The sequence below is a fragment of the Labeo rohita genome, chromosome 12 (genome assembly GCF_022985175.1).
Source record: "Labeo rohita strain BAU-BD-2019 chromosome 12, IGBB_LRoh.1.0, whole genome shotgun sequence".
NCBI classification, from domain to species: domain Eukaryota; kingdom Metazoa; phylum Chordata; class Actinopteri; order Cypriniformes; family Cyprinidae; genus Labeo; species Labeo rohita.
In genome coordinates, this window is record NC_066880.1 from 31212731 (window position 1) to 31238911 (window position 26181).

The 26181-nt window shown below is 38.4% G+C and overlaps 2 protein-coding genes across 2 annotated transcripts; one reads left to right on the top strand and one right to left on the bottom strand.

Annotated features, from left to right (window-relative positions):
- Positions 1–44: 44 nt before the first annotated feature.
- On the bottom strand, positions 45–15359 carry si:ch211-180a12.2 (uncharacterized). The gene is made up of 13 exons (XM_051123907.1): positions 15177–15359; positions 13946–14242; positions 12270–12569; positions 9439–9744; positions 8922–9032; positions 5323–5484; positions 4557–4847; positions 3522–3572; positions 3188–3445; positions 1615–1956; positions 1063–1320; positions 734–979; positions 45–434 (listed from the first exon to the last, which is right to left on the bottom strand). The coding sequence occupies exons 1-13, from the start codon at positions 15226–15228 to the stop codon at positions 409–411; spliced, it is 2700 nt and encodes an 899-aa protein (XP_050979864.1). The 5' UTR covers positions 15229–15359; the 3' UTR covers positions 45–408.
- A 2821-nt stretch (positions 15360–18180) lies between these two features.
- On the top strand, positions 18181–25108 carry zgc:123217 (uncharacterized protein LOC641414 homolog). The gene is made up of 5 exons (XM_051123751.1): positions 18181–18273; positions 19015–19186; positions 19752–20032; positions 22421–22569; positions 24173–25108. The coding sequence occupies exons 1-5, from the start codon at positions 18219–18221 to the stop codon at positions 24476–24478; spliced, it is 963 nt and encodes a 320-aa protein (XP_050979708.1). The 5' UTR covers positions 18181–18218; the 3' UTR covers positions 24479–25108.
- The last annotated feature ends 1073 nt before the right edge of the window (positions 25109–26181 follow it).

Sequence of the window (26181 nt, forward strand, 5' to 3'; positions counted from 1 at the left end):
AAACCACTTTAAATGTAGGCTCAGTAAAAAAACAAAAAACAAAACAAAACTTATGTGTACGTCTGAATATGCACAAGCGTTGTGGTTTGACGTGTTCGTGTCAGTTTAGTACGTGGACAAAATTAGTCACTGTGGTGCGCTCTTTCTGACATTCTCACATACTCACACGACAGCTTTATTTTAAAGCGTTTAATTAATTAAAATTGATGGCAGATAATTCACAAGAGTAAAGTGAATAACTAATATTGCGATTCATGCGTCATATAGTTAGTAGTAAAAGAAAAAACATTTTCTTTTGTAAGAAAAAAAAAAAAAAATACAACAGCGAAACTTAAGTATAAAGTTAAGTATAAAATGAGCTGGGTGGGCGTCCAGAGAAGATGTAGATTGCTAAAAAAGTGTGAGTCATCAAGATGACGCTTCCTCTGCAGCCTCTGCAAAACACCAAAGTGAGAAGTAAACTTCATCTTCTAATCTAGGCCACTTATTGTAGTCTAATCTCATGTGAGTGCTCATAATTAAAAACATATTTTGTCAACAGTATTATACAGTAAGGAAATAGGCTGTACACTTAATAAATGATGTTTCTATGCCACATTTTTTTTTTTCAGTGCATTTAGTATTTATACAAAACTTGATTTTAAATATTATTATTTTTTAATTTCACTGTATCCATGGAATTGCTCATTTTACACATGCATGACATCTTGTACCACAACAGCACGTTATTTACCTGTCCAGGTAAGGTACGCAGGCAGTCTTAGTGCAGGATGGGTAATTTCCACAGTGACTCTCAGACGCTCTTTCTTCTCCTTCCTCAGTCTCACAGTGTTTATGTAGGATGGATCCACGTCCTCATCATCATTCTCCTCCATATGCTCATTCAGCTGTTTGTCCTCTCGTGCTGATCTCATTCCATCCGCACGTTCATCCGTCCTTTCACATGCTGCATTACAGTCCACACTAGGCGGCCTGATTTCTGTAGAATAAGCCCAAGGGTTGCTCTTATTGTTAGATGTAATGTTACGTTCGGTCTAGTCATCGTCATATTGGCATACGTACTGCGCGCGTGTCCCGCTCTGCGACTGTCACTTTCCTGTCGTCCTGTAGATCTCAGCAGAACACAAACGCTCCTGAGCTCTGGTTTGCCCTCACGGTTTTCTCCCTCTCTCTCTCTTGACAAAAGCTTGGAGACGGTCGTGCCACCAGCCGCCCAGAGAACTTCAGCCGTGGGTTTTCCTCCAGAGAGAAGAACAGAGAATATTCCCACCCCATCTGTGCTCCAGCGAACCGACAGAGAAGGAGGGATGGAGGGAGCAACTGAGGAACAAGACAAGAAAGACTGCGTCAAAAGAGCACAAAACCATAAGTCTCTATGATATTCTGCTCCCTATAGATACAGTTTGGGTTGCTCATTTTTGATGTTAGATTTTTCTATAATGTTACCATTTTCTGTTTTTGTCCATTTAAAAATTTTTATAATATGCTGTATTATTAATATAAATGAATCAAAGAATCCTAATATGTTTATATATATATAACTTTCCAACATTGAAATCAGAAATGTTTGTTGAGCAGCAAAAAAAAATCTCTATTTTGTAGTGTGTCTTTTACCCATCTGAGTATTTCTCCAGACTTTGTCAACGGGCTTCAGGAGGGAGCAGTGCGTCACCCTGCAAACGATGTCGCCTCCCCTCGTCGTCTCGTGCAGCTCTTGAAGTAAAGCTTTTGCTCGAAACGTCCTGGGCAGAGTTTGCAAAGGCCCCCAGAGCTCAGCTCCATCTCTGATTTCCCTCTCGCTGCCCTCTTCCTCCTCGCTCTCATTCCCGTTCACATGCAGCCATCTGACGGAGATTTCAGGAGGGTAGAAATCTGTTATGTCGCAGGCGAGGGTCACCGGTCCCTCCGCAGCAGATGAAGAGATGATTTCTGAAACGGTGGGCTTTTTTATGAACCCTAAGAAAGAATAAAGTCAGTTATTTGATCAAAACTAAAATGTGTTTTTTATGTATTTCCAGCCTATATTTTCTATGATACTGTTTACTGCATATTACTCTTAAAATAAAGGTGCTTCACGATGCCATAGAAGAACCTTTTTGTCTAAATGGTTCCATAAAGAACCTTTAACTGAATGGTTCTTTGTGGAACCTAAAATGGTTCTTCTATGGCATTGCTGTGAAGAACCTTTTAAAACACTTTTATTTTTAGGTGTGTATTGTGCTGTGTTATATACTGTATACTGCCTTTGGTCAGTGCATGAAAGTCAAATTTATTTATATAACACTTTCACATTCACTTTGTTTCAAAGCAGCTTTACAGAACAAATATCACGTTCTTAATATTTACAGTAATTTTATACTGTAATGCTTTATAGTCCTATTTAGCAGATTACAGTTGGACGATATTCTAGTTTATGATGATACAAAGAATCAAGCAGTTAAGATCTGCTATATAGAATAAATTGCCCTACGCAAGTGTACTGTATGTATGTGGATGAAGTTAGACATACTTATATATCCAACTTTAAGAGCTGGATGATAATATAGTGACGTTTTGTGACAAAATGAAAAAAAAATCAAGCAGTTGATATGCCTCATAGGATATATAGCTTTACCTGAGTACACAGGTTTATACACAGGTAAAGTAGGATGTACTTTACACATTAACAGAAAGCAACAGCATTATGGGTATTTTTCATGCTTAATCTAGCTTTGTGTTTAAATGTCTCAACTCCTGGCATTCTGTTAAAACAATGAATAAAAAGCAACATTTTGTAACGGATATCCATTAAGGTTCATTTGTTACGCTGAAAGTAGAATGCAAAGTTGAGCGCAATGCACTGTGGGATACAATATTTAGCACATGGTGGTCAATGGAGTAGGGCATTCTTGCTATTCTACAAAATTCTCATACTGTGCAAACTATATTCTGCAGAAATAATATGCATTGTTTGACTGTTTGCTGTAACAGTCCAGTTCCAGAAGAAAAATAACCAGACGTGAATCTATGAATCTCCACAGTATTTCAACTTATTTTTGTCAAGAATTACGTGTAACAGCATAATCCCTGGTGAATACTATGTTACCCATAATTCTGCACAGAAATCCACTGGAGAAGTGTGCACTCCATTCTAAACACAGTCTTAATTTTATTTAGAAGAACTGAGTTATTCCACTCCAGCCCTCACCTCTAGTTTGCCGTGTGATGGGCTGTTTTAGGGCCGTATGGTGGACGGTGACCCACACCCTGGTTTCTCCTCGCTCCAGCTCTGCGGCGGGCAGCCTGCACTGGCTCATGGCCGAAAAGAAGCCGTCAGCATCAGGCCGAGGGGCCGCCAGCGCCTGCGGGATGGACACGGGGCTCAGCTCCCCACCCTCACAGAACCAGCGGAAGGTGATGATGTCCGGATGAAAGCGAGAGGCCTGGGCTGTCATTGTCACAATGCCTGGGGAGAGAAAACCTTTTATAACGATGCATTTATAGAATTGACAGTCTTTTAATGTGTGCACTATTTGTGATACCTCCTTCCTCATTTGGCTCTGAGAACTGGATCCCTGAAACTTCAGGTGGTGCTAAAAAACACAATACTTACTTGTAAACAAGATCAAATGGAGTAGATTGAAACACACATCTTGCTTTACATGCTAAAAGAGAACAAAATTCTAGATCCAGGAACCAACAGGTGCAAGCAATAGGGTCACCAAACCTCACCTCAACATGTCTGGGTCATGTTTCACTCTAAAATATATTTGTTTATTATTATTGTTTTTAAATTAAATCAAATTCTCCTAACTGATGTATAAAAAACACCACACTATTTGATTACATTTAATAATGTTTTGCCTAATGAAAATGAAGATTATGTAAGACCATTATATATATATATATATATATATATATATGAAGAGTTCAGATGCAAAACCAGCTAAAAGCCATCTCGGACAAAAATGAGATAATGATAGTGAGTGAATGCTCCTGACACATATTATACAACCATCAACCAATACTTTTACTTCAAACTCGCTAAATTCCAGCCCTAGCCCAGAAAGCAATGTTTTAAAGAAATAGGTCAGATGGATTTAGCTGGTTTTGCATCTGAACTCTTCATATATATATATATATATTTTTTTTTTTTGCCAATTCTCATAACTGTAATGTAAAACGAAAAAGTTTTATTAAATTTATTTTAGTTTTTGCAGAATTTATTATTCATAATATATATATTTTTTGTGATACTGCCTTTAATTTATGATTGTCTATATTAAACAAAATGTATTATAATGTGTAATGAGTAATGCAAAGTACCTAGAGTAATAGGAGTTACAAAACAAAAAAGGTATGTGTGTCTAGAAATGTGATTAGTTGACATGAGAATGATCTGTCTAATGCAAAAAAATACAACTGTGATAATACAGGCTTAATTTTCTTTACGCAAAATTTCTTTTTCTATTTTTTGTTTTGGGGTGATATGTGACCCAAACATATTTTCAAGAGATTCTCAGATTCGCTTCACAGGGAAACAGCAAGCCGCAGAAAATTCACGTGAGACCTCTGACCTAGGATAGTAAACTTGTCGGACACTCGCTCAGCCACAATCTTGTCTTTGCCCTTGTAGGAGATGTGGCATCTGAAGATTGCGCCCTTGTGAACGGACAGGTCAGGTATAAATGTGACGGAGGAGAACAGTTGTTTCATTGAGCTGGAGGACGAGCGTGGTGACATCTGAGTGTGCAGCTTGTAATATCCTGAGGCGGCAGAGGGCAGCAGAGAGCTTTTCTCCGACACCACAGACACGCGAGAGGTGCGAGGAGTGTAGGCCGCTGAGCAAAACGGATCATATTTTTTCTCTGTGAGAGAGAGAGAGAGAGAGGTGTGAGAAAGAGAGAGAGGGTGAAACATACACAGGCTGCCAGTTTATGATAATACATGTTAATCATTTGCATGCATTCAGAAACATCCCATGTGTAAACCACCAGTTTCATATCTACTAGATCTTTTGAAATCATCTCCATTTGTCCCTTTGACTTAACCCTAACCCTAAGTGCACAAACAATGCATTTAATGTCAATTTCAAACATCAGTACAGTAGTAGAACTAGTTATATAACTAGTTCATTAGTTCTGTCACTAGTCTGTGTCAACTAGTACATGTGATGTTGATCACGTTGCACTTGTTTCAGTTGCACAAAATTAATTTGTCCACAATCAGTGTAGTTACATGTCATTAGATTTGCAAAATAAACCACAATGGCCAAAAGGTTCCTCTAGTAGTTGACTAGTAAAGGGTGAAGGTGAACGCATAGTGTTCTTAGTTGGCTGATACCTTTGTATGTAGTGTCTGTGATGGGAGCATCATTGAGATACCATGTGGTCTGTACCCTCTCTGCCAGCCTGCCTTCCACACTGATGGTGACTCTGCCTTTCTTACCCACAACCACCCGGGGTGGCAGAACAATCGCTGACACATTCAGAGACTTCAGCTTCTCTGAGAAAAAGAGATGTTCAATTATTTCCATTCAGCTCAGTGGCATTCTGCCATCATTGTTCATCAATTACTCATTCTCAAGTTGTTCCAAACCTGTATGAGCTTCTTTCTTCTGTTGAACATAACATAATATAATTTATACAACAGTTCTCTCTGGTTCTCAAATCTGATTGGCTAATAAGAGCGAGATATACGAGTCCATCAAACTCCCACAGCCGTTTCACCGTTTGTAATTGTATCACTCCGTTTGCGGTACTTCTTACAGCGGACGCCCAAATCCACTGTAATTTTAAAAATATGACTGTTTTTGTGTAACAAAATGTAGTTTCAAAAGGAGAAGTTCACTTCCAGAACAACAGTTTACAGATAATGTACTCACCCCCTTGTCATCCAAGGTGTTCATGTCTTTCTGTCTTCAGTCGTAAAGAAATTATTTTTTTTGAGGAAAGCATTTCAGGATTTTTCTCCATATAATGGACTGATATGGGGCCCCGAGTTTGAACTTCCAAAATACAGTTTAAATGCAGCTTCAAACGATCACAAATGCAGTTGTAAACGATCCCAGACGAGGAAGAAGGATCTTATCTAGTGAAACGATCAGTTATTTTCATAAAAATAAAACAATTAAAACATTAAAAAAAAAAAAAAAAAATGACATTAAAAAGTAAAAATATACTTTTTAATGTCAAACGCTCGTCTTGTCTTACTCTGCCTGGACTGTTTTTGTTCTGGTTCATGTCAGTTAGTGTATGTGGAAAAACTCCCATCTCATGTTCTCCCTCAACTTCAAAATCGTCCTGTATCACTGTTTTACCTTTTTTGTTAAGGGTGTTTGATCTTCTTCACATGTTCACTTTGCAAACACTGTGTCTGTACTTCTGCAGTGATGTAGGATGATTTTGAAATGATTTTTGAAGAGAAAATCCGATTGGAGTTTTTCAACATACCCTAACTGTCTTGAACCAGAATACACAGAGTTCAGGGAGAGAAAGACAAGACGAGCGTTTGAGATTAAAAAGGATTTAAATTGTATTTTTTAAATGAAACTAACCAATCGTTTTGCTAGATAAGACCCTTCTTCCTCGGTTTGAAGCTGCATTTAAACTGCATCCTGAAATGTTTTCCTCAAAAAACATAATTTCTTTACGACTGAGAAAGAAAGACATGAACATCTTGGATGACAAGGGGGTGACTACATTATCTGTAAATCTTTGTTCTGGAAGTGCACTTCTCTTTTAAGAAGTTTTCAGGCGAGAATGTACTTGTTTATAGTTCAAATATGCAGTTTGTTAATAAAGATAATGCCTATTTGAAAATTTTTGGACGTGTGAGCTCCAGATCCGAGAGAAGCCTCAGCTTGGCCAGATCTTCTGGAATTGGGCTGCTATAGTGGTTAAACATGAGATATAATTTGTTTTGGGCAAATCTAATGGGCAGTCTTTGGTCTCATTAATCTATTATTTGTTCCAGAGAAAATCGTTTTGGCAAAATCTCATCATTACATGTTTATGTAAATTCAATGCTATATATCAGCGCACTATATATAGGATATATACTATAAATAGGATTTTGTATAAATAATAGTGGTATTTAATACTGTATTTTATATAATTAATAGTAGTATTTATTAATAGTGTTTAGTATTGAGAAATGGTGTGTGTGTGTTCGTGATAGTGATTTTAGTTACATTGTCCTGCCATTAGATGGCGACAAGAGACTGTTTTTACAAGTCAGCAGTACAGACTTTTACTTTGAAAAAATGAACGCAGTCATAGGCCGAATTTATTTTTAGTTTTGACAAATGCACTGAGCAGCGTTGTTATCAGAAGTCACCCTTAACAAATGAAAGCATATTAACGTTCCAACAAAGAAGGCGCTTTCAGCGGACATTTAAACTAATAGTGAATATGGAATTGATCTAAAGAAATGCTGTATCAGATGCAGGTAATCACGATCGCTCAGTCCATCTCTCTGTCATAATACTCTGCACAATACAGTGAGCTTTTAATGCAGTAACACATTAAGCTTTGAATGAAGCAACTCAACATTCGTTCATTACTAGCTCTAAAGTGATGTTTTGGAATTAGTAATGGAGGCTTGTTGAGCTGTTAAACTGTCAACTTTACATTTGAATTTGTGGCAGAAGGAAGTAGTTCTGCGCAAAAGAGGGCTTTTAAAGACATCCCGTTGTTATTTAATGTATTTACACACTTGTGCCAAACGCAATATCACACTAATAGATGTGAGATATCAGCACACTGTGATTACCTTCAACTGAATCAGTAGGAAACATCAGTTTACATTTCCAAACATTCTGTTTGCCATTAATTGTAATAATCTAGTGAGATTTTTGTTTGACAACAGCCAGTGCTCCACACAGAGATCTGATCTCACCATCATCCTGTCTGTCTCTGGAATGACATGAAGAAACAGAAAAACTGAAACAGATTAAATCCAGAAGAACTGTGGCAACATCTCCAAGATGTTTCGAGTAACCTACCTGCAAAGCTACCTGAAAAACTCTGCACAAGTGCACATAGGGCAAAAGCTGCTTTAAACGCAAAAGGATGGTCACATCAGATGTTGATTTATTTTAGTTAATAGAAGTTCATTGATAAAGAAAATCTATGTATGACATTGTTTTTGACAGCATCCTCATTTTATGTGCCCAACGGTCTAAAAATGTTAACAGTACTGTAGCTTTGTAGGTGTAGGTCTCTTAAAGCATCTTGGAGATGTTGCCACAGTTCTTCTGGATTTAGTCTGTCTCCGTTTTTTCTGTTTCTTAAGACAGACTGGATTGAATGATGGAGAGATCACATCTCTGTTTGCACAAGGAGTCTGACAACAGCCTGTGCTCCATACAAAAATCTCACTGGATTATTCCAATTAATGGCAAAATGAATGTTTAGAAATGTAAACTTGTATATGTATATTTAAAATGTATATTTCCTACTGACACACTACAGCAAAAGACAGTCTTTAACTGACTTCAAACCATTTTTTAGCTGATGAAAATACTAGTGGCCTAAGACTTTTGCACAGTACTGTATATATATGGAGAATGGAGAAAGCTAGCTTTCTGTCTCAGAATCATGCACTTACAGTATCTACCATCAGGGCTATCACTCGCAGGACCACACTGAATAAGAAAAACTTGAATCCTTGCTTCTATTATATATCAGGTGATGGGTCTAACATGTTTTGGAACAGCAAATATGGATGCATTTATATGACATATTTTCAGGGAGGAATGGGCTATTCAAATGACTCCCATTGAGATGAATGGGTCTGCTAAAGCCCGTGTTAAACTTTCTGTGCACGCAGTTCGAACACGTACACAGACAGCACGGATGCACACGGAAAGCGTAACACAGGCTTAATGGAAAACCTTCTACTTGTATCTTATTAAATCTCTGGTGTGTTACCAGACTTACCATCCCTTCTCTTCCAAGAAAATCCAAAGCAGAGCAAAAAAACCAGCGTGAGTGAAATGATCATCATTGCTACCGAAGCCTTGGCTGACTTATTCAGACCTGGGTTTTGCACTGAAAAAGATTAGAGCAGTAAGAAATAATAAGTAATAAGAACTCTTTCTCCACCTCCGCCTATATCATTGTTTCTATATTATTTCATAGACATTGCCTTTAATCCAGTTAAAACACAACACTAGTCATTGTAGACAAGGGGTGTCCAGTCCTGCTCCTGAAGGGCCATCTTTCGGCAGAGTTCAGCTCCAAACTTGTGTTGGAACCAAACACTGCAGGAAGGTGGTCTTCCAGGAGCAGGATTGGACACCCTTGAATTTGACTAGTTTCTTTTTAGCACTCAACTGAGTCTTTTCTCAATGCTGATTGGATCATACAGCACAAAAAACTGCTCATCTTGGCACAGTTATCATTATACTTGAATGAAGAACACTGTACATGAGAAGTGGAGTCATATGTCCCGTACCACGTGGGTCAACAGTGGAGAGGGCAATAGTTCCGTAGGCGGGTTCTTGCACATTGGGTTGCTGGGCCACACACTGCACCTCTCCTCCTCTGCTCCTCTCCTCCACACTCAGGGTGTGATATTGATGCCTCCTATACATTCCTTCCTCATTCTGGACGGACAAAGGAAGGTTGGAAAGAACCTTTCCATTCTGCATCCATAGAATGGACACTTTGTCGGGGTGGAATCCACTGACGTCGCAGGACAGGGTGAGTGGAGAGGAGTGGGAAGCAGAGGGAACAGCAGAGACACTGACCTTTGGGAGAACTAGACAGAAAGAGCAAAAGACACTAAACTACACTAGATTAAAAGAATCAGTAATCAACCTTAATCACTGTATACTAGTAATCTGTTTACATATTACATGATCTTGACATGAGGATCCCATCTGATTTCCCAGATGATTAAATTACCATGAATGAGTAGTAAAATTTTGCCCAAAATGTCAACCTTGAAATGTCTGAAACCTTGAAACACTTCCCAAACCTGTCCTTGAAGCAATTTGTATTTCACCTTTACTGGACATTTGTCAAATCCTGTTTCTGGAGTCACCCCAGAACTACACACTTTTAAACTCTTCCTAATCAAACACACCTGAACAAATTCATTTGCTCACTGGTAAAGACTCCAAGACCTAAAATGAACTGCTCTCAAGTGTGTATTCAAAATCCCATATACAAAATATGTGCTTTTTGATGCCTCCAGGAACAGGGTTGGGAAACTCTGGCCTAGAATTGTGGTGTCCGGTCCTGCTCCTGGAGGGCCGGTGTCCTGTAGAGTTTAGCTCCAACCCCAATTAAACACACATGATGCAGCTGATTAACGTCTAGAGCAGAGCCCATCCCTGTTCCTGGAGATTTACCTTCGTGCATCAAGCACACATGAATCATTTTGAAGAACTCTTGACAATTCCAGACAGTAGTGAGGTAATGTCTGTTTGGGGCAGTCATGGCCTAATGGTTAGAGAGTTGGGCTTGTAAGCCAAAAGTTGTTGGTTTGATTCCCACACCAGCAGGAATTGACTGTGAATGAACAGTGCTCTTTCCACCTTCAATACCATGACTGAAGAGCAAGGCACTGAACCCCCAATTGTTCCCCAGGTGCTGTGTGCACTTGTGATGGGTTAAATGCAGAGGACCAATTTTGAGTATGGGTCACCATACTTGACAATACATTGTCACTTTTCACTTTCATCTCTGCGAACCGGCTCTTTTTGGACAGTTCGGCTCAATGAACCAGTTCCAAAAGCCTGTTCATCGGTTCCTGACGTCTTCATCAACGATGTCACTGTGCATTTCTTTTCAAACAACTCCGTGTCATGTTATATTAAGAAAACATTCAAATAAAGTAATCTGTGTCAAGGCAAATCAAAACATTCAAGGATTCAAAAGTTTCTGCCACAGTTATATTTTGTGAGCTCAACTGGTTCCTTCTTGAGAACTGGCTTAAAATAACGATACGTTTAAAAATCGAACAACAGACAGGTGTGTTGGAGCTGGGTTTGCAATGAACTCTGCAAGAAGGTAGATTTCCAGGAACAGGATTGGGCATCCTTGGTTTGCAGCAGGGATAGGCAACGTCGGTCCTGGAGTGCCGCTGTCATACAGAGTTTAGCTCCAACCCTAATCAATCACACCTGAACAAGCTAATCAAGGTCTTCAGAATTACTACTTCAGAATTACCGAACGTGTATTCTCAAAGTACAGCTAGACATCAGAGAATGAACTAACCACTTCATGAGTAGAAGGGGCCAGGACTTGATCTTGAGACAGCATTGCACACTTGCACACTATCCCAAATGACAAGGGCAGGGCTCTTCAACTGCAGCCCAGGAATGCCAACATACTGCAGGCTTTAGTAGCAGTGTCAGTTTAGCCCAACTGTCTGTAATGAATAAGTAATTCTAAACATTAAGATTAGCTTGTTCAGGTGTGTTTGGTTAGGGTTAGTGCTAAACTCAGCAGGAGATTTGACGTCCAGTCCTGGATAAAGTGTAGATTGGTTTAGAAAAGCAGAAGAATCACAAACCGGTGGCGAGCGGTGACTTCTTTGCTAACTGGGAATGCTAACTATCAGACAAATCAAATAAGAAACACCATGGCATGTGTCGATTTATAAGTAGGAAAAGCCAATCGGTAACAATGCATTCCCAAATTCTTAGACACACACACACACACACATATATATATACACGTCACACATGCAAGATTTGTCAAGCATGAGATGAACAAATGGTTAGTTTTGCTTCCTGCACACACTGGTTTTCAGAAATCAGGATCTGAAAGCAACAGCAAAACTGTTGAGAATTTGTTCATCTGAATCCCTCCATAACTGGCACAAATTCACAGAAATGTACTGTTGTTTGGCAAATAAACAATTTATGGACTGTTACACACGTATTCCCAGCATTTTATTATGTAAGTCTTATGTTACACCTCAAATGACAAGGGAAAATATAGTAATGTTAATATTTAGCCAGTTCCCTGAACTCATTATTTTAAATGGGTTAGGTATGCAGAGCATCCACGGTTTATATGAACTGCACATCGCTGTCGTAAACTATCCATAACATATGCTCGTAGTTTTGGCCCAGTTCAGTGAAATGGACAACATCAAGGAAGCAGCTGCAACCGAAGCCTTTACTGAGGCAAATTCTACAGCATGTGCGCAAGATGCACAATTCTGCAAAATCCTTGGCCATTTGCACCATCTTGCAACTGACAAAGCCACATGTTGAGTGGTGAAATGCGTGCAGCTAACATCCACCAGTCAGATGCGTACATTCTGAATACCTGTGATGTGTGGCGTGAACTCCTCTCGGATGGGTTTCACCAGGGCCATGTGCTGCACCTCACAGCCAAAGCTTGTGTTATGGTCAGAGGTTTGAGGGATGAAGGTCAGCCAGCTGACTGCGTCGTACAGCCCGTCCTCAGTACGGTTCACCTGCAGCTTTTGGGGTTCTTGGATTTTGTTTCCCGCTCTTGTCCAGGTGAACATGATTTGTGGAGGACTAAAGCTCCTTGCCCAACATTCAACCATAGTTTTTCTTTTCAAAACTACTTCAGGTATGATGATGGAAACCAGTGGAGGAACTGTAAGATATGTAAAAAGCAACTCTAGGATTAAGTTTGTTTGTCTGAGGGTTACGAATTATACTTCTTGTGAATAAGTTGAACATCGGTCCTCTGTTTTTCAACAGGATCCAGTATTTTGTACCAGTGATCTACGTCAGCGTTTCCCAACGTCAGTCCTCAAGCCCCCCGCTCTGCATATTTTGTATGCGTCTCTTATCACGTACGGCAATTGTTCTATTTGATCGTGAAGGGCCCTGCGAAGTGGACATCACCGGATATTCCGCCGTGATTCCAGTTCGAAACGAGTGTATATGTTCCATTCAAAGGGCATTAATACCGTGGCCGAGAGAGCTCAACGCGCTGCAACTTAAGAAAACACATGCAAACAGAAAAAAACGACAACAAATTAAGAAAACATCTCCATCAGTTTGACGACACAGGCGCTGCACAAACACAAATATGAAACGCGCTGCAAATTCTCACAACACAACCAAACACAGATACGCACTGCAAATAGCGTGGACCACAACGGAAACGTTTCAGGGGGACCTCAAAAAGTGACAAACCCAGCTGGGACGTGATTATTATTATTATTATTATTATTATGATAATATATTATATATTATTATACAAAATGTAAAATGAAATGTTATTAACTTAATTGCAAATAAATATATAAATAAATATATGCAAATAAATATAACGTTCAAAGTTCACAGAAAAAAAAAAGGCAACGCTTCATTAGTGGTTAAAATCAGGTCAAAATTCAGGTCCCAGCTGGGTTCGTCACTTTTTGAGGTCCCCTGGAACATTTCCGTCGTGGTCCGTGCTATTTGCAGCTGCGTTTGTGTGTTTGCAGCGCGTTTCCGTATTTGTGTTTGCGTTGCGAGGATTTGCAGCGCCTGTGTTGTCAAACTGATGAAGATGTTTTCTTAATTTGTTGTCGTTTTTTTCTGTTTGCATGTGTTTTCTTAAGTTGCAGTGCGTTGAGCTCTCTCGGTCACCGTACATTAAAGAGTGTGAGAGGTGAATTTCAATTGTATTTATTTACAGAGGTATATGATGTCACATTTCACACTTCTCTGATAAGTTTCGTTTGTGTGTGAAGACGTCGCAGGCAGTGGCGCAGCACAAATCCACGAAGGAACTTTCCGAAGTGAAGCAAACTTCAGTGGGTTTCCCCTGCTCAGGGAGTAATGACCAATGAAGACTGTGCAGGGATCATGTCAGTCGGAACACAGTTCATGCACGTAGCTCTCTTCTAACGAGCTGGTTATCAGAATCAGGTGTGTTAACTAAGAGAGACATGCAAAATATGCAGAGCCGGGGGTAGGGGGGGCGCGAGGACTGGAGTTGGGAATCGCTGATCTATGTGACATGCACTTGAGACTTACCTGTCATTGTCAGAGTCACATCTGTAGAGTAATGGGTTTCATTGTGGCTCATCCTGCACTCGTACACCCCCTGCTGGTCTGGAGTTGCATTGTAAACCGTCAGTGGGAAGGAGCCAACGAAGGAGGCAGTGGTGTTCAAAAAGAAGCCTGGCTGAGTGTGGTTCCTTGAGGCAATGACTAAACCGTTGAAGGACCAGGTGATGTTTAAGAGAGAATCATCAATTTGAGGTGGCAACGTAAAGGAGCAGTTGAGGACAGCCGTGGAGCCCGGAGACACGGAAACATCTGCAGAGGGGCCTGAGAACGCCAGGAAAATATGAAAGGACATGTATTTCAATGTTCGCTCTGCAAGCAAAGGCAACAATTGCTCTAAGCCTGTGCTTGATTTAGGTCTGCTTTAAAGAAATAATGGTGTTAACATGTTGACTATGGTTGAATGAACCTCCAGAACAGAATCTTAATTATGTTACATTTACACTGATTAATTTACCAGACACTGTGATCCAAAGTGACAAATGAGCATGGCATAAAGAAAAGCACTTAAATGCAGGGGACTGTACCGCAGTTGTTTTGAATGACACTCATCTATTAAATAATAATTAACTAGGCGTACTACTAGACCTCTCACTATGCATGACATGATTACTCCCAAGACGAGAGAAAACAGAAATATACGAATGTCACCAAATTCCGTATCCAAACCATGCCGAAGTCTGTCTCTGCTTTTGTTCTCCATTGTATTTCTGATTTACAGTGTCATTCTCTATTGACAGAGTGCACTAAAAAAAGTAAAATGAGTCACTGATAACTGTTAATTAGTTAATTCAATGACTAAGACCATTAATATTTTCCATATAGTAGGCACTAAGGAGGGCATTAAGTGAAGCTTAAAGCTTTGTTTTCTCAATATTCAGGAGCAACTAAACAACTGACATTACTTCTACTGAGAAAAACATGCATTTCACACTGTTATACCATTTATTTACTCTCAGTATCGTTTATTATGATTGTAAAGTATGGGAAACTGACGGCACGTGTTTTCCCTGCATTCGCATTGAATCCTCAGTGTTTCGCTCTGATCTGTTGCTGGTGTTCACATGAACAGACACGCAGCTTTCAGTTCAAATATAACAATGAACAATCCTAACAAAGCCTTAGAAGAACTTTAACTTCAAAATAAATATTTAGAAAGAAAACTGTGTTATTGCTGTAAAGAGACGCTAGTACTCACCTGGATTTATTAGGCCCAACAACCATAAATAGAACAGGACTTTAAACTTCATGGTGATTTACTGGAGTGTGGACATACTCCTTATCATTACTCTATTTCTTTCTTTCATTGCTTCTTGCTCTTTGTATTGCATACTGGAAAACACACTTATATAGGGGCAGCGGACAGTAGGCGGGGATCAAGCGGGCAAAGGAGAAGATGCAGCGTGCTTGAGAAAAGGGGGTGTACAAACTTATATCTACTGTTCAATGCAGTCATTCAGCTTGGTCACAAAGACAGAGAGAGAGAAAGTTAAATGGTGTGAAGGGGGTAAACATGGGCTACCCAGAGAGGGAGGGAGAGAGAGATCTTCAAAGACACATTTAGGACAGTGCTCACTTAAAATTCAGTCTGGCCTCCATCCAGTGTTCTGGGCTACTTTACATTCATGCTGTATAGTGACCCAACTCAAATTGGGGTTCACCAGCAATCTTAGGCCTCGCTGTGTAGAACTGTAAAATAACTGTACTTCCATTTGGAGGAAACGAAGGAGACGCTTTTTGCCATTCAAATTCACCTCGTTCTGTCTCCACCTGTGGTGAAACATTAACTTAATGAAGTTTCAGAGGCTTGTGCTATACAATATTTATAGCTCTGACCACACAGCAACCAGCTTTATTAGTGATCCGAGTACTTTTTTTTTCCATGACTGGAATTCACACTCTTTGGCCAGGTGTATCTATAAAGATACTGACTATAAAGATACTGACATTTGTGTTCAGTCGAATCAGTGATACATCAACGCCTGTCATATCTCAAAGCACAAGAGATTAGATAATTCTGTATATCACTGCATATCACAAAGCTTGTTTGCTGCTAGTATTTTAACAGTTTTTTTTTAATTATAAATAAATAAAGAAATATTTAAATGTTACCATTTAAGTGAATGAATACAGCCATTTAAGTGATTCTGACTAAAAGAAGAGTTGTGGAAGAGATATTAGAGTGCAAGAAAAAAAAGAGTAAAAACAAGATTTACAGTGACAGAGGAAATGAAAGGGAGAGAAAATAAGGAACACGGGACCCCTCAGACAGGAATAAAGGGTCACTGTTACACATGGAAACACTGCTCTATCTAAGGTCTCTATATAATGAGGAATTAAACGTTATTGTAAGTCAGACTGATGGACCAAATTAAATTTCTCAAGTAGTCTGAACATATATATTTGAGGGACAGTTCACCCAAAAATAAAAATTCTGTCATCATTCACGCACCCTCCATTTGTGCGTCTAAACCTGAATGGATTTTGTTCTTTCGCTGAACACAAAAGAAGATATTTTGAAGGATCTTGGTAAGCAAACTGCTGCCGGTAGCTAACATTCTTCCAAATGTTGTAGTTAAAGCATCTACCAGCAGGGGAGAATGGCTAGACACACCTTGACCTCTTGATTGTCAGTGTATTTCTTTAATGACTTCAATTTCATAACCTTGAAGAAACAGGCATGACTCTAATGTCATTTCATGGCATCCTTCCACCTTCGGATGTGCTTAAATTCTGACCTGTTGAATCACCTCCTGGATCTTTCACAGTTTGCATTTACATTCATTCCTCTATAGCAGACGCTTTTACGCAAAGCTATTTACAAATGACAATAATACAAATGGCAATGTATTCAAGCCCAAGGAGAAAACAATGCAACTAGAGCTAATTTGATTCATTAAACGTAACGACAGAGAATGCAATTCAAAGCAAACCTTTATAGATCCTTTATTCATCCAGAAATGTACCAGACACAAACACTACCTATGTGGCATCGCATTGCATTGACGCTGAGTGCAAACAAAAGAGTGAATGCACCGGACTCATAATAATATACCTCAGAACTCATAAAAATGGGCACTTTGTCCCAAAGGTTGATTTTTAACAGGCTTCAGCTTCAACATGAAATTCAAATATACATTTTCCATTGTAAAATTATTATTACATTTTAAAGCCTATTATAATCTAAACTACGAGGAAAGGATATATAAAACATTTCAATATTTGTTAAAAGTATTATTTGCACAAAATGATCTCAGTTGTGGATTCATTCCATCACAGCCAACAATATTGCCTCTAATTAAACTTTTTGTTTTTATTTTGGAAATAAATAAGTAAATAAAGAAAAAGTACTTGGTTACCAAGGTGACAACAATGTCAGTAAGAGCATGACCTTTTATATTGGAAAAATCTAATATAAAATAAATATATTATGCAGAATATCATAGAATAATTTCCAATCAAACTGTAATTTTGTCAAAACTGTAATTTTATTAATGAAATGGCAGTTTCTGTTTGTTTTTTTTACTTTGTTAAATGAGTATTAAAAAGCTACTCAGAAATAAAGGATTTTTACCAAAGGAAAAATAAATAATTGTGTTTAAAAAAATATAAATATATTAAAAATATATTTAAAAAATAATCGTGTTTACATATAGGTGTTGTGGCAAAATAAAACCGACTCTCACCAGAGTAAGAGACAAACTCAGTCAAATGTCTTTTAGAATTTATTCTTTGCAAAGAAGGTCAGACAGTCATACAGAAACACAGGTTACTGCAGAGGGCGACCCAGAAGGGAGGGCTCACTCCAATTTATATCTCTTCCCTAGCCTTCAAGGTTACATCTCCTGAACGGTAACTTTCCACACATAGTAAGAGTCAGACAAATACATTCTGCTACGTCATACTCCCAAGATTCAAATCTTTATATTTAGGGCCCTAATACACTTCTCTTATGTCATCCTTATAGCAGGTTTAAATAAAGCAGACCCTTACACAATATTCCATAAGCACATAGATGAGTAAAATGAATTTTTCTTTCACATAGGGTAAAGGATATAGGTCGTGTTTGAGCTGTACTGGTGTTATGCAAACTTTCATTCATAGGAAAGAATGAGACGAGTCTAACCTGTTTTATTACGTGAACAATTATCCTACTTGTGTCTGACCAAGAAAACACGTCAGCCAGGTGATTTAGAGAGAGAGAAAGACATAAGACAGCTCTCCTTCTTTCACTTCAAGCATGGGGTTGTCAGTGATCCTGCTCAGCTTCACAGCCATAATCTTCATTACAGAAGGTAAGTGCAATTATGAGTATATAATTATGTGTTTACAGAGTCAAATGTGAATATCAATTATATTTTATTTAAATAGGGCTAATTTAAAAAAAAAGTGTATCAATAATTCTCTTAATAATTATAATAATAATAATTATTATTATTATTTTCCAGTAAGAATATCTAAACGGGACACATTTACATAAAAGGAAAAACTGCATAGGTTATTATTGGCATTTGTAGTTCCTCCTTACAGGTCGAGTCCCGATTAGGCAAATTTTTTCAAAGTTTGAAATTGTCTGCTTTTACTCTGCAGGCTCAAATGCACAAGAACAGCACAAAATACATGACCGGACAAAATTTGGAATAATTATGATTTTTAAAATGTTTGTGGAAGAAGTCTCTTCTGACGGTGTTCACAAAAATATTGTGTAGCACAACTGTTTTCAACACGGCTAATAATAATAAATGCCTGTTGAGCAGTAAATCAGTATATTAGAATGATTTCTGAAGGATCATGTGACACTGAAGACTGGAGTAATGATGCTGAAAATTCAGCTGTGCATCACATTACATTTGGACAGATATTCTCACAGAAAACAGCTATAATGATACTTTACAATATTACTGTTATTTTACTGAATTTTAGACCAACTTTGGTGAACATGAGAGGCTTCTTTCTTGACCGATAGAGAAAATTGTGTATATGGTGTACATTGTGGTAGACTGTTTTTTTTTTTTAATTTATAATCTATATTGTAGTGGCTACAGACTGTGGAGTAGCTCCTCTAAATACACGTGTAGTGGGCGGCGCTGAAGCCCCTGCAGGTAACTGGCCCTGGCAGGTCAGCGTCCATTACAACAGCAGACACATCTGTGGAGGAACCCTGATCCACAGCCAGTGGGTGGTGACGGCCGCTCACTGCATCATCTCGTAAGATGGGCTGCTTCATGACAACCCTAAATGAAAATTCGCTCAACACTTACTTACCTTCAGACCATGCAGGATAAAGACAAGCTTGTTTCTTCATCAGATTTATAGAAATGTGTCATTCCATCACTGTCTCACCAATGGATCCTCTGCAGTGAATGGGTGCCGTCAGAATGAGAGTCCAAACAGCTGATAAAAACATCACAATAATCCACAAGTAATCCACACCACTCCAGTCCATCAGTTCACATCTTGAGAAGACAAAAGCTGAAACAAATCATTAATCATTAAAATGTTTTTAACTTCAAACCATTGCATCTGGCTTAAATATGAGTCCCCTATACATAATATTGCTTTCTTCAAATCTGTTCTGATGAAGAAACAAACTCATCTACATCTTGGATGGCCTTCTCTGATGTTGAGTACCTTTTCTGCTTTTTTATTTTTTGTTTTTGGGCAAACTGTTCTTTTAAGTTTTACACTGCGTTTCCATATATCCTGTAGCAAATTCACAGAAACTTCTTTCTAGCTTAAGCCAATGTTTATTCTATCTCTATTTGTACAACAGTACTAACCTCGACAGCTGGACGCTGTACTTGGGAAGACAAACCCAGTTCCCGTCAGCTGCCAACCCAAACGCAAATGAAGTGAGAGTTGGTATTCAGTCCATCACCGTCCATCCAAAGTACAACAACACACTTTTCAATAATGACATCTCCCTGATGAAACTGAGCCAACCTGTGACCTTCACTCAATACATACGTCCGGTCTGCCTGGCGTCCAAAGGGAGCGTCTTTCACAACGCCACGTCCTGCTGGGCTACAGGCTGGGGAAACGTCGGCAAAAACCGTGAGTGGACAAAAACTAGTAATTCACAACTTAAAGATATGTATTTGATCGGTGTTTTAATGCACAAGGTAACATTTCTACAGTTCTAACCTCTTGTAACGCCAAGCCAGCAGAGGGAGCCCTTACCCATGAACTGACCGTTGCTGCTCCCTCTGCTGCCTTGTTGGTTACTTCCTATTTGGTGGCCATAAAAGGAGGCCAATACCAAACAGATAGTGCGAAGTATTGTTTTGCTATAGCGGGCTCTACCAAGCGTTTTCCTGTTCTCATTGCCCTGTATTGTTATTGCCTCGGTTTTGGTTTCTTTGTCATAGTTTTGTCTTTGTTTTTGCCACAGTTTTGTCTAGTTCTTTGCCATAGTTTTTGCCAAGTTTCACAGCCCTGTTCATTTGTCACTTTGGACTGCTCACTCTGGTTTTTTGACATTCTGCCTGTTTTGTGGATTACGCTATTGTTTTGCCCTGGATGTACTGCTTGTTCGGATATCGACCCTGCCTGTCTTGACTACGATCTGTTTAATAAAGCTCGCAAGTGGATCTTACACGCTTCCCACGAGCCCGTGTTACACCTCTACAAATGACTCAGTATTAATAAATTACCCAGTTGATTTCATATTTTGATATATGTGGCGTCGATAGCCTGAGAACACCATTGAATCTCTGGAAACGTAAGAACATGTCTGGCCAGGTCACATTTCACCCCAAATCAAGAAAACAAAACAAAACATACTTTATTAAGCCACCTATTATTCACCATCTATTCAGAACTATAATAAAAAGTAAAGCGTTTATAAACCATATTAGCATTTTACTCATTTTAACAAATGTTGATTTAAAGCTTAAAATGCACAACTTGCAAGTTACTTACACAGAAATGAGTGGGATGAATATTGTTCTCCTAATTACATGAGTTCTGCTATTTTGTGCCATGGTTACATGAGATCATCTTATCAGAGCCACTGTCACTAAGGCCACCAGAACTCTCCTAAATAAACAAACCCACACAAAAAAACTACAAATACTATTACAACCATCAACTATTAACCATTAAAACCATTAAAAACTGGTTTCCTGTATTGTGGTTTGAGACATATTCCATTAGGATTTAATAGAAGGCGACAAAGTACCAGACAAAGTACAAATTCTGTGATGGTTTCTATTGTTTTGTTTCTTTTTCAGCAGGGAAAACAAAGAAAAATGGTTATCTGCAAAATATGTCCTCAAGCCATAAAAACTGATGTAGAATTTAGGCTTAACACACTTCCATCGGACCTTCTTGTCTTTATTTACAGATATGATGTAAACGCACAGATTAACAATGACAACATGCAATTTTCTGGGAAATCCATACCAACAGCTTTAGAAATATTGTAATTATGGTCAGCTGGAGCGTCGCTAAGCCGCTATAGACCCCCTGAAATGACTACTCAGCCTCCCTAAAATTTTACGATCAGCTCCATAAACTACACAAATTCGTGATCGCCTCGGTCCCTTTTACGTTTCATATGAATCATATAAAATATCACAGGGAAGCAACTGGATCCTCATCTACTGTAACCTATGTTTCACTGTGTTCACCCCTCATCACACCACAGCTGTTTCCTCCAGCGAAAAATTAGGCACATATAAATGCATACTTTATTAAACGATCATGTTGCCATTTTCATTTGAAAATTTCTCTTTCAATCTAATACATATTATACGATATGTCAGCAGCCATATCACCCTGTAGCCCAATACTGGTCGCCACTGAAGCTAAGCAGGGTTAAGTCCATTACAACAATTAATTGTTAACAATTGTAATTATTGTCCATTAAATATTTTTTAAAAAAATTTTTTATAATAAATGAGATGCCTAAAATGAAAGTCCTAGGATCACACCTGATTCTTGTTTCTTCTGTTTAATGTTAGAGCTGGTGCGGCCATATGCAAATATGGCTTCCATTTTCATCCTTCTTGTTATGTTAAAACAGCGTTATGGTGCTTAATCTTACAAACTGGTATTTCTTATTATTTTATTTTAATGTATTGATGTAGTTATAAATACATCAGTTTGTAGTGCAAGCACCTTTACTATTTACTGCACTATTACTCTTCTGGTTATTTAGCTGTAGTGGCTAATAAATCTGAAGCCTTGCACATTCACAGAAATCAGCTTACATCTGTGTTGTGAAAAAAGGTAGTAAATTTTTTTATATCATACATAGAGTTCCTGTTTCACACTAACATTGCTAAAAAACAAAAAAAGAAGAAGAAGAAAATCTCACCACTTGCTGTGGTCACACTGATTACTAAGAGATGAGCTAGTGCTGTTAGTGCTGTTACATTTCCTTATTTGGCTAAACATGTCAGTGTCACACTAATGCTCAGCGTCTCTGTGCGATGACAGAACCTTTGCCGGCCCCGCAGACACTTCAGGAGGTGGAAATCCCGGTAGTGGGCAGCTCACAGTGCACCTGCCAATATAAACCAGTAGGTGGTGTTACAATCACAAAACAGATGATTTGTGCAGGGAGAGCAGACAAAGGAATCTGTCAGGTGAGTGCAGTGTGTTGAAAGCTGACTATGAAAGCTTTTTTCCACTACACACAAAAAAAAAAAAAAGAGAGAGAAAAAAAAAGAGTAGTTTTGGACTTTTTTCTTGCAATTTTGAGAAGAATTCAGAATTGCTATATGTTAGCGTACAGCAGAGGCATACAGGGGTTGGACAATGAAACTGAAACACTGGCCAATATAGTGTTGGAGGTTTCATGGCTATATTTCTGCAGCCTGGTGGCCAGTCTTTACTGATCGCACATTCCACCAATAAGAGCAGAGTGTGAAGGTTGACTTTGTGCACCCAATAGCTCAAACATTGTACCCTGAAGGTGGTGCCGTGTATTAGGATGATAATGCACCAATACACACAGCAAGACTGGTGACAAGAGTGATTTGATGAACATGAAAGTAAAGTTAAACATCTCCCATGGCCTGCACAGTCACCAGATCTGAATATTATTGAGCCACTTTGGGGTGTTTTGGAGGAGCGAGTCAGGAAATGTTTTCATACACCAACATCACATAGTGACCTGGCCACTGTTCTGCGAAAGGAATGGCTCAAAATCCTTCTGGCTACTGTGCAGGACTTGTATTTGTCATTCCCAAGATGAAATAATGCTGTATTGGCTGCAAAAGGAGGCCAAACACCATACTAATTGTGGTCTAAACCCAGGTGTTTCAGTTTCACTGTCCAACCCCTGTATCTCCTAGTTGTGAATTATAAACTTACAATTGCAAATGCACTTGCAATTTTGACCTTTTTCCCATTTGATTGTAATTCATATTGTACAGTTGTGAGGATATCTTGCAATTGTTGAATTTTTTTCTCAGAATCTCAAATTAAATCTCATTAAATAAAACCAAAAGTGTGAACTATTCCTTTAAAGGGGTCATCGGATGCAGAATTTACTTTTACGTGTTGTTTGAACATAAACGTGTGTTGGCAGTGTGAGTACAAAACCACCCTATAATGATAAAAATCCACCCTGTGATATTTTTTAATCCCTATAAATCCCCTTTTTTAAACCAAGCCATTCTCAGCCTTTTGTCTGTGACGTCACACCGACCAAGGCCCCTCCCACGGTAGTCGACTGACAGGGCCGTCTCACTGTAGTCCTGTCCGGAGTGAGCTGCGAACGGTCCGAACGCCATTGTTTCAACACCAGAGCAAGGTTGTAGACAAGAATGGCTCCTAAGTGACTGAGGTGTTCTGTTGCTGGTAATAATGATCATAGCAGAAGATGCAATGGATTACTTTTTTTTTTAAGGGAATACGCCCCCCCAATCTACATAAATGTTTGTGCGAATCATTAGTGATGCAGCTTCACCTACAGCAGAGGTGAGTATAAGGCTTTTTTATGCATCTTTACAAATAGCCTTTCTTAATATGCTAGTTAGCAAGTTTTTGACAAGCTAAAAAATGTGTTGTTTTACACGACCATTGAGAAATTTGAACCAAAGTATGATACAGACTTTTCATTAAGACCCTAAAGAATCATATCAACTTGTGGAAAATGGGCATCCGATGACCCCTTTAAAACGACGCTGCAGTTGTGTTGTCACGGGTCCTGTTTCTCTGTCTGCTCTCTGCCTCCCTCTGCAGGGGGATTCTGGAGGTCCGTTACAGTGCAAACAGGGTTCTGTGTGGGTCCAGGCTGGGATCACCAGTTTTGGGACGAGTCTAGGCTGCGCCAAAGAAGGTTTCCCGGAGGTGTATTCACGCGTCTCTGAGTTCCACACTTGGGTCACGGAGAACGTGGAAGGAGCCGCCATAGGCTTCGTGACCTTTTCGTCCAACGGCACAGACGGCAACGTTACGTGCACTAGCTCTGCCACATTTCAGTTCTCACTCGTCTCTAATTTTATCATTCTCTTCACGACACTCATCACACACTTACAGTCACTTTAAACCGACTCACACACACATGCTACTCTGAGCTAAGCGGGTATAGGAAACAGAAGTGTGAAATGCACAGTGAAATTCTGAAGAACTAAATGCTAAAAAAAAAAAAAGCATTTGAGACATTAAAGCTCATGAGTGAATCACCAAAGAGTCCTTTGTCTGGTTTCCAAAAACAGTTAGCCACTACTGGAAAATGCTATAACTACATCATTATGAGGGGAAAATTAGTTGTGTATTCTGATGAAATATTTGTTTACTGTGAGCAACATACCCATTTCAAAAATGCCACTGCATTACAGTGGATGTTACTGGTGACCAGTGTTTGTATAGAGACCTTATGCAGCAGGAAGGCCTTATGTTCAAATTATGTATCGGAAAGATCTAAAGTTAAACGCGTTAAACGCATTTGAACACCACCACAATGTCATATTACGAGTGAGAAACTCAGAGCTTTCTTTAAGCTGAGAGTTTCTGGGCTGTCAGTGAGAAAATATGGAGGATACAATAGGTGCAGCATCTGTACTGATGGTAAATTTCTTGAAATGAATGATTTGTTTTCATTTACACTAAAACAAGGTTGCATGTACAAAAATACGACACTGTTGTACAATTACTATAATTATGATCAAATATGTAATGATTACATTTACAACACCAAAAAAATGTAATAAAAATGTAAAAAAAAAAAAAAAAAAAAAAAAAAAAAAACCACACACACACACACACACACACACATCTGATTCACATTTTTTATTCATCATTTTGTAGAAGTAGAGTTAAAAATATTTTGTGAGATGGGAAGTCATATGACTTCGCTAAATATTTTTATCTTGTAAATACAAACCTGAAAAAATGAAGAACTGAAAGCTCACTTCTCACAAAGCCTGTCAAGAAATGTTTGGGTCATGTTCACTCCATAAACAAGGACCAATTAGAACCAATATGTTTTTTTTTTGTCCCCATTTTTCAAATTGATTATTGTCATGACATTTTAATCCCCAGATCTCATTATAATAATGTGCTTTGACATTTTACTTTTTTTATCTTTTAAATGAAATACCATCATTACCATAATAAGGTAGAGTGGGAGAAAATGCCCACATTAAGTACTGTGTAATTTTGTGACACAAAAATTAAATGTGTTCAGAAAAGTTATTGTAGTTTTAGTGACAATGACATAAAATTGTAAACAAAGTATAAAACATGTCCAGAATTTTCATGTTAATAGATTTTTAAAAAATCTATATATATTTTTTTTAGCTAATGCCTACTGGCTAGCTAACTAGTTACCTGATGCTAACTTGAGGTCATTTTTAATAAAAAATCAAAATATTTTTATTCAACCATTCTACTTAGAATTAATTTTATGGAAAAACAAAGGATTTGATGTTTAGAACAGAGTAACTAAAATAATTGCCCATTGTTCCCTGAGGGTGTTTTACCCCACTGACTATGTTTAAGAAAAAAAAATGTCATTCTGAAAATATAATTATTATTTTTTTTAATAAAAAACAGGTACAGGCATCTACAGGCTCTACTGTTCTCATATCATATATAATTGTGATGTTCTACAAAACAATAAGCTTTAAAATTTTTCTTACTGCTGAAAATTAGATCATTTACTAATATTTTAGTAAATTATTTTTATTTAGTAATTTATTAATATTTCCTAAGATCAATCAAAAAAACTGATTTGCAAAAAACAGAAA

What these genes read in the sequence shown, in the direction of transcription:
- si:ch211-180a12.2 (XM_051123907.1), bottom strand. Translation starts at nt 15,228, where the DNA reads ATGAAGTTTAAAGTCCTGTTCTATTTATGGTTGTTGGGCCTAATAAAT. An exon ending in TTCTTGGAAGAGAAGGGATG is followed by an intron (nt 5,485 to 8,921) that starts GTAAGTCTGGTA and finishes TCTTTTTCTCAG; the next exon opens with AGAAGCTGAAGTCTCTGAAT. An exon ending in CATCACACGGCAAACTAGAG is followed by an intron (nt 1,957 to 3,187) that starts GTGAGGGCTGGA and finishes ATTCTTTCTTAG; the next exon opens with GGTTCATAAAAAAGCCCACC.
- zgc:123217 (XM_051123751.1), top strand. Translation starts at nt 18,219, where the DNA reads ATGGGGTTGTCAGTGATCCTGCTCAGCTTCACAGCCATAATCTTCATT. An exon ending in GGGAAACGTCGGCAAAAACC is followed by an intron (nt 20,033 to 22,420) that starts GTGAGTGGACAA and finishes GTGCGATGACAG; the next exon opens with AACCTTTGCCGGCCCCGCAG. An exon ending in CAGACAAAGGAATCTGTCAG is followed by an intron (nt 22,570 to 24,172) that starts GTGAGTGCAGTG and finishes CTCCCTCTGCAG; the next exon opens with GGGGATTCTGGAGGTCCGTT.